Below are 17,516 nucleotides of genomic sequence, written 5' to 3' on the forward strand. Positions count from 1 at the left end.
ACAGATGCCCAAAATTGCACAGCATATTCAATATGTGGTCTTACCAGTGATTTATAAAGAGGCAAAATGATATTCTCATCCCAAGAATGAATGCCCTTTTTCATGCATGACAATACCTTACTGGCCTTAGCCACTGCTGATTGACATTGCACATTGTTGCATTGTTTGTTGTCTATAACAATTCCCAAGTCCTTTTCAAGTGTTGTTATCCCTAATTCGCTTCCATTAAGGGAATACATTGCTTGTGTATTTTTTATGCCAAAGTACATAACTGCATTTTTCAACATTAAATTTCATCTGCCATCTGAGTGACCAGTTCCCCAGTCTATCTAAATCACTCTGCAGTAAAGCAATATTTTGCTCACATTGTATTATTTTAGAGTTGTGTGTCACCTGCAACACTGAAACATGACTGTCAATGCTTTTTTTTTAAAGATCATATATTTAAATGTTAAATAGAATGGGTCCCAGAACAGAACCCTGAGGGACACCACTTGCCACTGTTGTCCAGCTTGAAGATGTACCATTAATGACAACTCTTTGTACTCTGTTTTTAAGCCAGTGTTCTACCCAAGAACAAGCATTTTCATCTAGACCGATTTCCTTGAGTTTGAACACTAATCTATTGTGTGGAACTGTATCAAATGCCATGGCAAAATCCAAATAGATCACATCCATTACAACACCCTGATCTATACTTCTACTTAATTCTTCGTAGAACGCAATCAAGTTAGTTTGATATGACCTGCGCTTCATAAAACCATGCTGATTTTTGCTGATAACCATGTTCTTCTCAAGGAATTCTTGAATATTGTCTCTTAAAAACATTTCAAATATTTTCCCAGCCACAGAAGTTAAGTTCACAGGTCTATAATTTCCAGGCAATGATTTTGAACCCTTTTTGAATATAGGAACGATATCTGTCTTCCTCCAATCCTCCTGAACACTATCTGAAATTAAAGGATCTTGAAAGATTAAAAACAGAGGTTCACTTATTTCTACACTTAGTTCCTTAAGTACTCGTGGATGGATAAGAGTCAGGCCCTGGAGCTTTGTTTATATTAACTTTCTTTAGTTGCTGCAGCACCTTGTCTTTAGTTAACCAATTACAATTATTCTGCAAGTTTTATGGTAGCAATCATTTTCACATTTATTGCCATGGGTTCTTGCTTAATATATACGGAGGAGAAATACCGTATATACTCGAGTATAAGCCGAGTTTTTCAGCACATTTTTGGTGCTGAAAAACCCCAACTCGGCTTATACTCGAGTCAATAGTCTGTATTATTGCAATTTGCATTGCCATAATACAGACTGGGGCTGTGGGGGCTGCAGAGAGCGGTTACTTACCTGTCCTGCAGCTCCTGTCAGCTCTCTCCTCCTCCGCGCCGTCCGTTCAGCACCTCGGTCAGCTCCCAGTGTAAGTCTCGCAAGAGCCGCTGACCGGACGGCGCAGAGGAGGAGAGAGCTGACAGGAGCTGCAGGACAGGTAAGTAACCGCTCTCTGCAGCCCCCACAGCCCCCACTGAACTACCAATGCTGGACCACCAGGGAGTAAGAGCCCCCCTCCCTGGCCAGCTAGCAAGCAGGGAGGGGGGACGAAAAAAAATTATAATAAAAAAAATAATAATAATATTTAAAAATAAAATAATAATGAATAAAATTAATAATAGAACAATCAAAATGCCCACCCCCACCAACACATACACACACACTGCATCACACACACTCACACTGCATTCATACACACTGCATTCATGCACACACTGCACTCACACACACTGCACACACACACACTGCACACACACACACTGCACACACACACACTGCACACACACACACACTGCACACACACACACACTGCACTCATACGCGCACTGCACTCATACGCGCACTGCACTCATACGCGCACTGCACTCATACGCGCACTGCACTCATACGCGCACTGCACTCACGCGCACTGCACTCACGCGCACTGCACTCACGCGCACTGCACTCACGCGCACTGCACTCACGCGCACTGCACTCACGCGCACTGCACTCACGCGCACTGCACTCACGCGCACTGCACTCACGCGCACTGCACTCATACGCACTGCACTCATACGCACACTGTAAATAAATATTCAATTAATATATACACACACCCACTGCACTCATACACACACACTGCACTCATACACACCCACTGCACTCACACTGCATTCATTATATACACACACTGTAAATAAATGTTCAATTAATATAATTTTTTTAGGATCTAATTTTATTTAGAAATTTACCAATAGCTGCTGCATTACCCACCCTAGTCTTATACTCGAGTCAATACGTTTTCCCAGTTTTTTTGGGTAAAATTAGGGGCCTCGGCTTATATTCGGGTCGGCTTATACTCGAGTATATACGGTAGTTATTTAAAATTCCTGCCTTTTCCTGGTCTTCATTAACCAACACCCCATTTTAGTTTTTAGTGTACCTACACTTTCATTTTATTATTTTTTTTACTTTATGTACTCAACAATGCTTTCAGGTAGGTTTTGCTCTCTTTAGTTATAATTTGTTCATTTTGAAGTTTAGCAAATTTAATCGCCTTTTTGCACGCATTATTGACTTCCTTATATCTTTTATAAGATGCATCTGATTTGTCCGATTTAAATTCTTTAAATGCCCTTTTCTTATTCATAATCTCTTGTTTTACTTCTCTACTAAGCCACATTGGTTTTAATTTGTTTCTTTTATATGTATTACCCATGGTACATACTGAGATCTGTAACTTTCTAATATTTGTTGAAAGATGTTCCATTTATCCTCAGTGTTCGTTTCACTAAAGAGTTTATGCCAGAAAATATACTGTAAAGCTGTCCTTAACTTATAGACATTGGCCTTTTTAAAATTATATGTTTTAGTATACCCCATGTGCTTTTGATTTTTTAAGTTTATTTCAAAGGACACTATATTGTGATCATTATTTCTAAAGTGCTCACCTACTTGAATGTTGGTCAGAAGATCAACGTTGTTTGTTAAAACCAGGTACATACAAGCATCCTTTCTAGTTGGTGCTTATACAAGTTGTGACATGAAGGTGTCATTTAACAAGTTTAAAAACCTAATAACCTTTGCTGAGCTACTAGTTCCTCTGTCCCAATTTATGTCCGGGTAATTAAAAACTCCAATAATTAAAGTATTACCCAGATTTGCAGCTTTCTCAATTTGCTCAAACAGCTGTTGTTCCTCGTCAATATTAACATTAGGTGGTTTAAAACATTTCCCAACCATTAGTTGATTTCCCTTCTTTTTCCCCAAGCAGATATTTACCCATAAAGCTTCAACATTTTCCTCATAACATTCCACTTGCTTAAGATTTGGCTTTAACTCATAACATACAAACATAACCCACCACCCTTCTTGTTTTTCCTATCCTTCCTAAATAACACGTACCCATTTAAGTTAACTGCCCGGTCATGCGTCTCATCCCACTATATTTCAGATATGCCTATTATATCGTATATTTATTGTTTAGTGTGTGCTACTGCCTCTAGTTCCCCCATTTTGTTATTTAGGCTCCTTGCAATAGTAAGCATACATTTAATATCATGAGTCACTTGTACTTTTTGTGAAATATCAACATTTCATACCTTCTCTGTTCTGAGCTTGCCCCTCCCCCTGTCTCCACCCACTTATACTGAGCTGAAGCCCATCTACTTTCTGTCATATCTCCATTTTGTAGATTGCTATGACCCTCCCTCCCTACAAAAAGTTTAAAATCTCCTCCAACCTTCTAGCCATCCTATCCCCCAGCACGGTAGACCCTCTCCCGTTTAAGTGCAACCCATTACTACTATAAAGGTTGTACCCAAGCGCAAACTCGGCCCAGTGCTCTAAAAACCATCCTTCCTGCACCAAGACTTCAGCCACGCATTAACCTCTCTAAACTCCCGCTGGCTTTCCATTAAAGCGCGTGGCACAGGTAATACCACCTTGGGGGTCCTTTTCTAAAGTTTGCTACCTAATTCCCTGAAATCATTCTTTAGGACCTTAGATCTTCCTCTTACTTTGTCATTGGTACCAACATCGACCATGACCGCTGATTCATCCCCAGCCCCTCCCAATAATCCATGCATTCTGTCAGCAACATGCCGGACCCGAGCACCCGGGAGACAGCAAACTGTCCAGTTGAGCCAATCAGAGCGGCAGATTGCCCTATCTACTCTCCTAATGATAGAGTCCCCCCCCCCTACCACCACAACCAGTCTTGCCTTCCTTACATTTTGATCCCCACCCGTACTAGAGGGGCTGTTACCTTGGCTGTTAGAAGTAACAGCTTTCTCTAATCTACTCCTGAGCTGATGCTCCAAACATCTTCACTCAAATGGGCAAATCTGCTAGGTTGCAGCAAATGAGGACTTGCTAGCCCTTACCTCTTCCCTCCCCCCCTTCGTCCTCGCCCCACTGTCACCCAGCTACGTGCCTGTTCACCATCTGTCTTATCTCCTCCCTCTCCACTACCTGTCCCCACTAAACTCTGCTCAGTAAGCAAGAGACTCCTCTCAAGATTGTCGATCTACCTCAATGTTGCGATTTGCTTCTCGAGATCTCCAATCTGAGCTTCCAGAAAAGCCACTCGCACACAACCGTCACAGAGGTATGGACCCTGGATGGGTACATCCAGGCATGCATACATGCAACAAGATGCACATTGAGTCAAACCACCAATCTTGCCAACACTCATTTCCCCAGATACAGTAAAACAATTACCTGGTTAGTTTAAACCCCTTGTTGGTTTTCTAACTCCTGGTTTTCTAACTCCTACTTGAAAGAGTCTACTTTCAAGCAATATGAGCAAGCTCAGTGAGTTAGGGGTGTGCCTTTATAGGAATAAAAAATTCCCACACAGGTGGCAATTAATGAACAATCCCCCAATTAATTAAGCAGCAGCACAAAGGAGGGAAAAAACAGAACACAACATTGAAAAAAACAGAAAAAAAAAACAACCCTTTATTTTTTATTTTTTAAACTTTGCTAATAAAACAGATTAAACAAAAAAAACATACAAACCACTCCAAAGAACTCCTGGTTTTCCAACTCCTACTTGAAAGAGTCTACTTAATAGAGTGTGCTTTCACAACCTCTTATTAATTCTTGAAAGCCCCCTCATCCAAAAGCCTCACCCTAACCCCCCTCAACTCAGAAGGGATCTTAATGTTTCTTGACCTCCAGCAACTCTCAGCTGATCTCGATTTCAAACGCTCATCCATCCCCACCTTCTCCTGACCCTCTCTGGTTCCCTCCTCATATAATGCTACCCTCACCTCTGCCCTGGACGGTGCAGCCCCGCTCCAAAGATGCACCTCAAGGAAGACGCGCCTCGAACCATGGCACACTAAATCGACTCGCTACCTGCAGCGATGCTCCCGTTCAGCTAAACGCTGCTGGAGGAAGTCCCGCACCTTGTCAGACTTCCTCCATTATAATTTCATTTTGTTTTCATATATCACAGCCTTCACTCTTGCTAAACAATCCAACTTTTCTTCTCTTGTTAATAAGGAAGTATTACTTTACTGAGAGGGTAGTGGATGCATGGAATAGCCTTCCAGCTAAAGTGGTAGAGGTTAACACAGTAAAGGAGTTTAAGCATGCGTGGGATAGGCATAAGGCTATCCTAACTATAAGATAAGGCCAGGGACTAATGAAAGTATTTAGGAAATTGGGCAGACTAGATGGGCCAAATGGTTCTTATCTGCAGTCACATTCTATGTTTCTATGTTTAATTCATGCTCATGCAATCCCAGGCTTCTCTTTGGTACCTTCAACTCTCTCTTTTGCCCACCTCAAGCCACCCCTCAAACTGACCCTTCAGCAGATAACCTTGCATGCTACTTTACCGACAAGATTGAACAGTTAAGGTAATAATTCTCCCCCTTTTGCTCCTCCCTCTCGCAATCACACACAGACCATACCGTCCCAACCCTACATGCCTTCTCTCCAGCTACAGAACAGGAAGTGGCTTTGCTTCTCTTCTCTCGCCCCACCACCTGTCCGCTTGATCCAGTACCTTCCCACCTTATCAGATCTCTCTCCCCTTGTATTTGTCAGGATTACAGTTGATCCAGCATGCAGAATTGTGTCACACCTAGGACTAAGGGTAACGTCTAACCAGACATTAGATTGGCCGTACTTAACGTCCCCAAGGAAAGTCAATATACTAGCCGAGGTCAGTGACACAGAATGGGACACAGCGGATAAGGGAAAGCTAATAGTCACGGATACCAGAAGTCAGGGAAGTCAAAACGAAGCCAAAGTCAAAACCAGAAACACACGATCAGGAACACACTCTTGGATAACCAAAGGTAAACCACGACAGGGCAGTGAGAAAAAGTAAAAATGAGTTTAAATAAGTCTCCTACAGATTGTCCGTAACCGGCCTTTGACCCCAGAACATGCGTGCCCTTTTTTTGCCTGACGTCATTACCGTGGGCGGACGTGGGGCTATAAAATGGCGTGGATCCACAGGGCCCGGCGTCCACCAACATGTTGCAGGAATCACTTATACTGGCGCAGGGCTGGTGAGTGGCACTTCCGTTATTGTCAGGAAGGCAATTACTACAGCAGATAACACAAGGTGAGGATGAGTATGTGAGTCTTGTACCATCCTTAACACACATTCTAAAGTGCTCTTTCCTCTGGTGTTGTCCTTGCTTCCCTTAAGCATGATACTGTCCTACCAATCCTAACAAAGCATTCAGTAGACACGTCTACCACTTGCCAATGATCATCCCATATCCCTACTTCCTTTTTTTCCTCAAAGCTTCTAGTAAGGCTTTCCTCTTCAATCTGGCTTTCGCCACCTCCACTCTACTGAGACTGATCTTATTAAAATTACAGATGACCTAATCACAGTTAAATCCAAAGGCCACTACGCATACTAATTCGTCTTGACCTCTCTGCTGCCTTTGACACCGTTGATCATGCTTTCCTTCTTCAAACTCTTCAATCACTCTGTCTATGGGACAGTCCTCTCGTGGTTTTCCTCTTATCTATCCCAACGTTCGTTCAGTGTCTCCTTTTGCAATGACACCTTCTCCACTCGCCCTGTCTCGGTTGGAGTCCCCGAAGGATCTGTTCTTGGTCCCCTTCTGTTCTCTCTTGGCAAACAAATGTACTAGTTTGGATTCAGCTACCATCTGTATGCAGATAACACCCAGATATATATCTCCTCCCCTGATATCTACCCCGCGGTCCTGCAATGTGTCACTGCTTGCCTTTCTTCAATCTCTGATTGGATGTCCTGCCGCTTTCTGAAACTCAATCTCTCTAAAACTGAGCTTCTTATTTTTCCTCCTCATTAAGCTGATCCTTTTCCTTCGCTTTCCAGCAAGTTGATGGTATTTGCATCAGTCCATTCTTGCAAGCTCGTTGTCTTATCTTTGATCCTGGCCTCACCTTTGCTACATATCCAGTATGTTGCTAAAACCGGTCGATTCCACCTTAAAAACCTTAAAAACGGGCGGGGACGGAACGCCAAGCTGGATGGTCGCAGACACGAGCTGCTCCTGCAAAGAAAACAACAATTACGCTGAAAATTATGACTTACTACCTTCCAACTGACCACCAGCGACAGTGCCCAGAGCACAGGTACTGCTGGAACCTGGGTGAGGCTGGCTCATCGAGCTACAGTCCCCGGGAGGAGATATTCTTGTTGCCACGAGCAAGGCTTTCTCCAGCGGTGAGTGGAGCAGACCGCCGCTGCCCCACTATCTTGCACCACAGCACCCAGCTTGGGGCACACACCCAGGTGGATCCGGATCTGTCCCCCCCTCATGGACCGGTGGGGGTGATCCCGGTCCTCACCCTGTGGCCCTCCCCAAGACAACACAAATGGAGACGGGGGACACGAGAGCAACTTCCAAGATGGCGGCGCCACGTGCGCGGGAGGTAGGAAGAAAACCTGCACCATCTCCGCGCTCACGGCAGACAACGGGACTCCAACACACTGATCTTGCAACAAGGAGGGGCGAACAACCCCCCACCTACCCCGGCAGCCACATATGCCGAAGTCAAGCGGCACAAGAGACCCCAAGGAGCGGATCATAGCGAAAACACAAGGGAGACGAAACATCACACCACGATCACTCCCGCCGAGGATACCAGGGCCTGCCGTCAAGCGAGCTACCCTCGCACAGTGACCCACAGTGCACTCACCTGCCACCCGCTTGCACCACCAAGTCCCAGCCGACAGAATAATCAAGCGACGGACGCCTAGCTCCCAGCAGGGTCTGAAACCAACCTCCGGACGATCGACAGTGGCAGGCTACCCAACCAGCGGCTGATACCCAACAGAATGTGGCAAGGACCCCACAGAACAGCATGGATGGCTCGGATGACTGCTCTGACGGACGCTCGCTCCCCGCTACAAAGAACTAGCAGAGCAGGTATTGGTTCTTTACGGGACTCCCCCTGTCTATGTGGGCTCGGGATCACCCTGAAGTCAGCCCTTTCCCATGGAGAAAGACCGGGAAACCCCCTCGATACACCAGGGTGAAAGAACTACCACAGCGACATACTTAGACCTCAATTACGATTTGTATTGCATGTTGTTTAGAATAGCAACCCTATGTACACGTAACTTAAATGGCACTCATAAGCACACACTCACATAGATAAAGTTGCCACACTAGCAAATCAAAAACCAACACATGGCAACCACATCCTACAAAATCATATGTAATCACCCAAGCGAGAACCTGCATATCTGTAAACACCTCACTGTAACATTAAGCGAGAACAATCTTGACATGTACACATTTAACCATGAATGTCTTATAGCTTATCTTAATGAAGAAGAAAAAATAAACTGCGCTGTTTAACCTGTCACGATATGTAATGCTATGAAACGGCTTGCAGTGGCTGTCGTGGAACTGCATGCTTGCTGTCATTTTATGCGCAAATAAAATAAAGAATAAAAAAAAAAAAAAAAACCTTAAAAACATTGCCTGCATCTGCCCCTTTCTCATGCAAGATGCTGCCAAGGAGCGTGTTCATGCTCTGGTAATCTCTCGCGTGGATTACTGTAATTCTCTCCTAGTTAGTCTCCCCAAAAGCCGAAATGTCCCGCTACAATCGGCAATGAATGCGGCCGCCAGGCTGCCATACCTCGCCCCTATGTCAATCCTTACACTGGCTGTCTGTATCCTATAGGTGTCAATTCAAAATACTAACCCTTACTTATAAAGCTCTAACCAACTCTAGCCCCAGCTACATTTCTTCCCTGATTCATTGATGTGCCCCTTCTCTGTCACTTCGCTCTGGCGGTGACCTTCTCCTGTCCTGTCGCACCCTTATTGCTAACTCACGCTTGCAGGAATCCTTGTGGGCAGCTCCGTTCCTTTGGAACAGCCTGCCTACCCCCATCAGACTCTTCTTTAGTCTTCAATTGTTTTAAGAAGTCTATCAAAAGACATATTTTCAGAATTGCTTATGGACTCCCAGAGTAACTCATCTACACTTATCCAAATCTGTCTCTTGCTCTCCTAAAGAGCCATAATGAACTCTCACCTCCAGCTCTGCTACTTTTCCACCTTGTTTGGCGTTGGTCTTTCTTTAGTTCTTTATGTCCATACCCATCATTACAGATAATGGGTATGTCTGTCCTATATTTTTGTTGCTCCTTTTTTCTTTCACTTCTAAAGGGGTATCTCTCTGGGTGTTTAATACTTGTGTTTAACTCATATGTAGTTCCTCTTACTTATATACTTTGTCCAGGAAGTCTCTCTTCAATCTATCTTCTTGCTTCTTAAATTATTTTACTTTGGTGCAGTTTCTTCTAATGCGAAGAAACTGGGCCTTAGGTAAATTATTCAACAAAGAAGCATAATGGCAGCTGGAAATGTATATGAAGCTATTCACATCTACCATTTTAAAGTGCGTACAGTAGAACCTTGGAACGCGAACGGTCCCGTTCTGGCAACATTTCTTTAGGTCACCAATTTTAAGTGACCAATGGGATTTGGTGGGTGTACCTTATTATAATAATTGTTTTATAGAAATTCATCAGTAGATGGCATTGTAGCATCATAATACATTTTCATCACTAATTTCAACTACAACTTTGTATAAGGGGATAATTGTAATTTGTGACGCAAATGACGTCAGGATATCGTATCTTTATGGGTAACCCATCCTGAATGAATGTCATACTTCAAAGGATATTGGTAGACCACCAGTCTCCTTTTCGTGCCATAAAGTATCTTCTTGATGCATCTGGGTTCAACTCACTCTTACAATGGGGTCTTATAGAAGTCCCATTTAATTTGAAAAGTAAAATTAATGACTGGTAGGGAGTATCTCTTTTTGATAATTCTTATCTGTCTGGTTTTCTCAGTTACACTGTCCTATTGTATGAGCTAATGTGCCTGCATTATTAATATGTGACAACACATGATATATACATGTCTTTTGCACCCATTCAGTTAGTGTTAGTTTTAAACATAATGTAATATATTTATATTAGAGATTCTATCTATGAATATATTCATTATTATTAACATGGTACTATTTGTATATATTTAAACATTAATATGTGGTAGTTTGGTCATGCAGTGAATTGAGCAAGAGAAAAAATGTGTGTGTATTGTTATAGGCTGTTACAAAATAGAGTCACATCTGCTAAGTAGTGACTTTACAGTACACATTTTTTATTTGATTTACACAATACCTCTGACAACATGGGACATCACATGGGCCTGAAAGCTTCACTAACTTTTATAGATTATTAAAGAAAAATATATCTGAAACAGTAGTAGATAGAAGTGATCCAAGGGTATAAAACTCGAGGAGCACAGAAAGAGTTCTCTGGGTTTAGAGATGTATATTAATTAAAAACACATTTTATTATAGAACATAAGTTCCAAAAAAATAAAAAATAAAGAATAATAAATAGAACCTAAACAAATCCCATCACATCTAGAAAAAATAAATGTATTCAATGAAGATAGGGTTGGCTATTTTTAGAAGATATTATAATTGAAGTTTGGAGCAAATTACTCAGTAGACTGTATGACCGCTCACTTCCCAGCACCACTCAATACCTATTAACCCAGGGCTCGACAAATCCCAGGCGCCAGGTCGCCATGGCGACCAGGAAATTTGCCCTGGAACCTGGTATTTGTGAGCCTGTTTAGCCCGGCTGACCGGCTGCCTGAGAGCAGAGGTAGGCAGTCGGATCACAGAGGGCTGAGGCAGGCTGCTGACGGATGGAGGCGGCCGGCTCATTGAGACGTAAGGGAGGGAGACAGTCTCATGGAGAGCTGTGAAAGGGAGGCAGGCGGCTGACAGAGGGAGTGGTTACGGACGGCTCTTTTATTGCTGAGGAAGGGGGGCGGACAGCCCATGGAGAGCTGATCAAGGCTGATGGCTGACAGAGGGGGCGGCCAGGTAATTGAAAGCAGAGTGAGGCCGACGGATGACTTAATGCCGCGGCAAGGGAGCTGTAATCTCCCTGCTCTGCTCCCTTGCGCGGCTTGTAGTGATGCCGGGAGCCGGGTTATGACGTCACTCCGGCCCCCGGCTCACTAAACATTGCGTGAGAGGGAGCCAAGTAGAGAGATTACAGCAGCCCCACTGGACCCCACGGAATACCTATCCACTCCAGCTCTCCAGAAGTAAGGGGGCTGGGTGGATTTTTACAAAATGAATTACTTGTGTCTGTGTGTCTGTCTGTGTTTGTGAGTGTGTGTGTGTCCGAGTGTCAGAGTGTGTGTGTGTCCGAGTGTCAGAGTGTGTGTGTGTCCGAGTGTCAGAGTGTGTGTGTGTCTGTATGTCTGTGAGTTTGTGTGTCTGAGTGTCTGAGTTTGTGTGTCTGAGTGTCTGTATGTCTGTGAGTGAGTGTGTGTCTGTATGTCTGAGTGTGTGTCTGTATGTCTGTGAGTGTGTGTCTGTATGTCTGTGAGTGTGTGTCTGTATGTCTGTGAGTGTGTGTCTGTATGTCTGTGAGTGTGTGTCTGTATGTCTGTGAGTGTGTGTCTGTATGTCTGTGAGTATGTGTCTGTATGTCTGTGAGTGTGTGTCTGTGAGTGTTTTTACTTCCCTTTTTTCCCCATGTCGTGCTGATGACGCTGCGGCTGGCCCCACCTCGATGGCTGAGATTATTAATCTTGACAATCCAATGCTTTCCCATAGGAAAGCATTGGAAGACTATTGCGCATGCACAGCAAAATGCCACTGCGCCAATTTAACGTCTAGAATTAATGCATATCTATAGGGAACATTACCGTAGGTGCAGCACATCGTGAAGCACTGACCCAGGAAGCACCTCTAGAGGCCATCTGAGTGACTGTTGCTAGAGGTGTTACCAGGCAGCAATGAAAACTCTGCCTTTTGTCTGAAAAGTCAGCGTTTACATTGAAAAGCGTTCAGGGACAGGATATAGACTTCAGAACAACTGCATTAAGCTGTAGTGGTTCTGGTGACTATAGTGTCCCTTTAGGAATTGTATTTTTGGCGTTGATTTCTCTGGCTCCTAACTTTTCTAGTTGGCTCCTAGATTCCAAGCAAATTTGTCAAGCCCTGTATTAACCCATATCCCCATTAAAACTACAGGACTCTATAGTTCTCCTCCACTTTTTTCTAGATGTGATGGGATTTTTTTTAGGTTCTATTTATTTTTCTTTAGGAACTTATGTTCTATAATAAAATGTGTTGTAATTAATATATATCTGCAAACCCAGAGAACTCTTTCTGTGCTCCTCTGGTTTTATACCCTTGGATCACTTCTATCTACTACTGTTTTGGGTCAAGTTTTAGGGTTATCTGGACACACTACAGATCCCTATAGATACAGGGAGTGCAGAATTATTAGGCAAATGAGTATTTTGACCACATCATCCTCTTTATGCATGTTGTCTTACTCCAAGCTGTATAGGCTCGAAAGCCTACTACCAATTAAGCATATTAGGTGATGTGCATCTCTGTAATGAGAAGGGGTGTGGTCTAATGACATCAACACCCTATATCAGGTGTGCATAATTATTAGGCAACTTCCTTTCCTTTGGCAAAATGGGTCAAAAGAAGGACTTGACAGGCTCAGAAAAAAGTCAAAAATAGTGAGATATCTTGCAGAGGGATGCAGCACTCTTAAAATTGCAAAGCTTCTGAAGCGTGATCATCGAACAATCAAGCGTTTCATTCAAAATAGTCAACAGGGTCGCAAGAAGCGTGTGGAGAAACCAAGGCGCAAAATAACTGCCCATGAACTGAGAAAAGTCAAGCGTGCAGCTGCCAAGATGCCACTTGCCACCAGTTTGGCCATATTTCAGAGCTGCAACATCACTGGAGTGCCCAAAAGCACAAGGTGTGCAATACTCAGAGACATGGCCAAGGTAAGAAAGGCTGAAAGACGACCACCACTGAACAAGACACACAAGCTGAAACGTCAAGACTGGGCCAAGAAATATCTCAAGACTGATTTTTCTAAGGTTTTATGGACTGATGAAATGAGAGTGAGTCTTGATGGGCCAGATGGATGGATTGGTATAGGGCAGAGAGCTCCAGTCCGACTCAGACGCCAGCAAGGTGGAGGTGGAGTACTGGTTTGGGCTGGTATCATCAAAGATGAGCTTGTGGGGCCTTTTCGGGTTGAGGATGGAGTCAAGCTCAACTCCCAGTCCTACTGCTAGTTTCTGGAAGACACCTTCTTCAAGCAGTGGTACAGGAAGAAGTCTGCATCCTTCAAGAAAAACATGATTTTCATGCAGGACAATGCTCCATCACACGCGTCCAAGTACTCCACAGCGTGGCTGGCAATAAAGGGTATAAAAGAAGAAAATCTAATGACATGGCCTCCTTGTTCACCTGATCTGAACCCCATTGAGAACCTGTGGTCTCAATGGGTTTGTTTTTGTTATGTTTTTGAATGTCAGAAATGTATATTTGTGAATGTTGAGATGTTATATTGGTTTCACTGGTAAAAATAAATAATTGAAATGGGTATATATTTGTTTTTGTTAAGTTGCCTAATAATTGCACAGTAATAGTCACCTGCACACACAGATATCCCCCTAAAATGGCTATAACTAAAAACAAACTAAAAACTACTTCCAAAAATATTCAGCTTTGATATTAATGAGTTTTTTGGGTTCATTGAGAACATGGTTGTTGTTCAATAATAAAATTAATCCTCAAAAATACAACTTGCCTAATAATTCTGCACTCCCTGTAGGAATTCTGAGCTTTTTTTCTTTTTCTCATCGAAAAATATATCTGAACTAACAAAAGCCCTGAATGACATAAGACAGGAGGGCAAGGCACCAAGGGAGTTCCTGATTACTAACATTACTACTAACCAATTATTGACCCATAACTGTATTTAATACAGATATCAAAATCTATGCATCGATATTAGCCGAAAGAATGACAATTAGTCCAATACGAATTGCAAAAGATTGTGTAGGTTTTGTTCCCGAAAGATTGGCAATCAAACACATGAGAAGAATTAACATAATAGATGGAACAAAAATAAATAGAGTCCCATTAATTATTCTATCAAAAGACGCAAAGAAAGCCTTTGATAGGTTAGGATGGGATTTTATGTTCAAGGCGTTGGAAAGAAATCTAGAATGTGACGGCAGATAAGAACCATTGGGCCCATCTAGTTTGCCCAAAATATATGGTTTTGGGGAGGGAATGATGAACACAATCAGGGCTCTATATACAGGACCTACAGCTGAAGTCAAAGGAACTAATATTATTTCAGAGGGCTTCCCGATAGAAAACGGCACACACCAAGGATGTCCCTTTTTTACCACTTCTATATATTCTTTCTTTAGAACCATTAGCTGCTAAATAAAGAAAAATTCAGAACACTATAGTATTTGATAGAGCAAAATGCATTTATATGCGGACGACATTCTACTGACATTGGAAGATCCCGAAGGTTCTCTAAAAGCACCAATTAAAAAACTTGAATGGTACTTTAAACACTCAAGCTATAAATTTAACATTGATAAGTCCGTGATTTTAACCAAAAATCTCCACATTAACTCTTTGGACAAATGTATTGAAAACATTGGCTTTACTTGAGCACAACATCACATCAAATACTTGGGAATTAACATTACACACTCTACAGTCTCTATTTGAAAACAATATTCTTCTATAATGAAAACAAACTAATAAGAGCTTAACCCCTTAACGACTGGACTGTTTTGGACATGTTGTACGTTAAGGACCAGAGCTGTTGTAACACTTTTGTGGTGTTTGTGTTTAGCTGTAATTTTCCGCTCTCTCATTTCCTGTTCCCATACAAATTATATATTGCTTTTTTTCCAGGACAAAAAGGACTTTCTTTACATACCATTATTTCTATCATGTCATGATTAAATAAAAAAAAAAAAAATATATATAGTGAAAAAAATTTTTTTTACTTGAAAAATGATTTTATTCATCTACAAAAGCTAATGACAAAAAATGTTCATAGACAAAATAGGGGATAATCTGCTAAATACAGATAAAATGGAAAAACATAATTACTTAATCCACCAATCAGAGTGTTATGAGTCAAATTACACAGCGTGGGATAATTCAAAAGAACTTTCCCACGCTGTGTAAAATGACACAGACCACTCTGATTGGGTGGCTTTCAAGTTCTTTTGAAATTTCCCACGCTGTTTAAAATGACACAGAGCACTCTGATTGGCTTAAACCAACCAATCAGAGTGTACTAAGCCTAATTGCAGGGCGGGGCAAGGCTTTATAAGCCTTAACCGCCCTGCAGAGCTCAGTATGCGACGTGCCCTCGAAGGGCGAACAAGGATTAATTTTTTTTGCGCTTGTTTTTTTTTTTTTTTTTAAAGTGCGACGGGGGGGTAGGGGTAGTTTGTTTTGGGCCGGGGGGGGGGGGGGTCCCCCCTTATTCTTTTATTAGGGCCCCCACCCACCGCTCAGGGGTGGGGGCCGGGGGGGAGGACAGTAGGTCGTCGTCCCCTATCTTTATTTAGGGCCCCCACCCACCTCTCAGTGGTGGGGGCCAGGGGAGGGGGAAGACAGTAGGCCCCCCCCCCCCTTATTGTTTTAATAGGCACCACCCACGCTCAGGGGTGCGGGCCAGGGGGTGGAGGACAGTAGTTTCTCCCCCCCCCCCTATTGTTTTATTAGGGCCCCCACCCACCGCGCAGGGGTGGGGGCGAGGACAGTAGCCCCCCCCCTCATTATCATTATGGCCCCCACCCGCCAAACAGTGGGGGGGGGGGAAGAGATAGTTGGTCCCCCCTCTTTATTTTGGGCCCCCAACCACCGCTCAGGGGTGGGGGCCAGGGGGGAGGACAGTTGGTCCCCCCCCCTCATTATCTTCATGGCCCCCACCCGCCGCTCAGGGTGGGGGAGGGGGTTAGGACAATAGGTCCGTCCCCCTCCCCCCCTTATTGTAATTTATGTATTTTTTTTTCCAACAGTGAGCAGCCACAGGCTGCTCACTGTTTAGTAGACATGCTATACCGCGAGTAGGGGCATTTGGGAGATTTTAATCTCCCTTTTGCTATTATGGGGGTCAAATTGACTCCCATAGAGTGAGGGGGGGACATGGGGGGATTATGAAGTGGCGGGGAGCACTGCTCCCTGCCGCTTCTATCTTTACATATTACAAGGAGGGAGCTGCAAGCCGGTAGCTCCCTCCTTGTAACAAACTGAACGAACAAACGAACACTGATACTCCGTGTTAGTTTGTTTGTCTGATTTTTTCTATTCATTCATTCGTCTATCTGATGAATGAATGAATGAATGAATAGATGAAATTCCCGTTCGCATGTCCAGGTGTTTCACTGGTCATGTGCGGGAATCTTACAGTCTGTCTAGTGTGGGCAGATGACGTGTCCCTCAGGGACTTCACCTACCCACACAAAGATGGCGGCGCCCTGAATATAGATCAGGGCAGAAGATACAGATTTAAAAAGAGGTAATCTGGGGGGCTTAGGGGTATTTGGGGGTGAGTAGTGGGTCAATTGGATGTAGTGGAGGCGGGAGGGGGGTTTTAAAACAAAAAAAAACAAAAAAAAACGGGATTCGGCATGACAGTGCCGCTTTAACTAAAACACTTGCAAAGTTTTGATTTAATTGTTAAGAGACTTTTGGATAAGTTGAAAATGGGAAAATCTTAATATATCTTGGTGATGAACCCTTACAAATGTAACTTTAAAAGAACAACACATGCAATCCTGAACAGGAAAAAATAATGGTCAAAGAATAACAAAAACAATACAGGAAAGACAAAAAAAAAAAAGGTGCTACAGTTGGAGATGTTACTGATGGACACTAATCACTCACGTGTAAGTGACATGGTACTGATACACAGCCTCATTCTTGCAGTGGATATTAATGAGGTTCAAACCAAGAGGACAAGATGTTCCCTTGCAGCCTTGCTTAGGTAGTGGCTCCCTGCAAAAAAAAAAAAAGGAAAAAAGATAAATATCAAAAGAAAACACAAAACCGCTTATACAAGAATGCATGAACATCTATTTGAATTACTTAGGTCC

General features: G+C 43.1%; 2 protein-coding genes across 2 annotated transcripts in view; both read right to left on the reverse strand.

Annotated features, from left to right (window-relative positions):
* PIWIL2 (piwi like RNA-mediated gene silencing 2) overlaps positions 1-17,516 on the reverse strand; it is a 198,569-nt gene that overhangs the window by 180,178 nt on the left and 875 nt on the right. Inside the window, exon 2 of the mRNA XM_063446248.1 lies at positions 17,308-17,418. Within this exon, the coding sequence (XP_063302318.1) occupies positions 17,308-17,418 (111 nt within the window). The remainder of the gene's footprint in view (positions 1-17,307; positions 17,419-17,516) is intronic.
* Positions 1-17,516, reverse strand: part of POLR3D (RNA polymerase III subunit D) — a 243,513-nt gene that overhangs the window by 115,874 nt on the left and 110,123 nt on the right. The window lies entirely within an intron of this gene.

This window comes from Pelobates fuscus, chromosome 3 (genome assembly GCF_036172605.1).
Source record: "Pelobates fuscus isolate aPelFus1 chromosome 3, aPelFus1.pri, whole genome shotgun sequence".
NCBI lineage: Eukaryota > Metazoa > Chordata > Amphibia > Anura > Pelobatidae > Pelobates > Pelobates fuscus.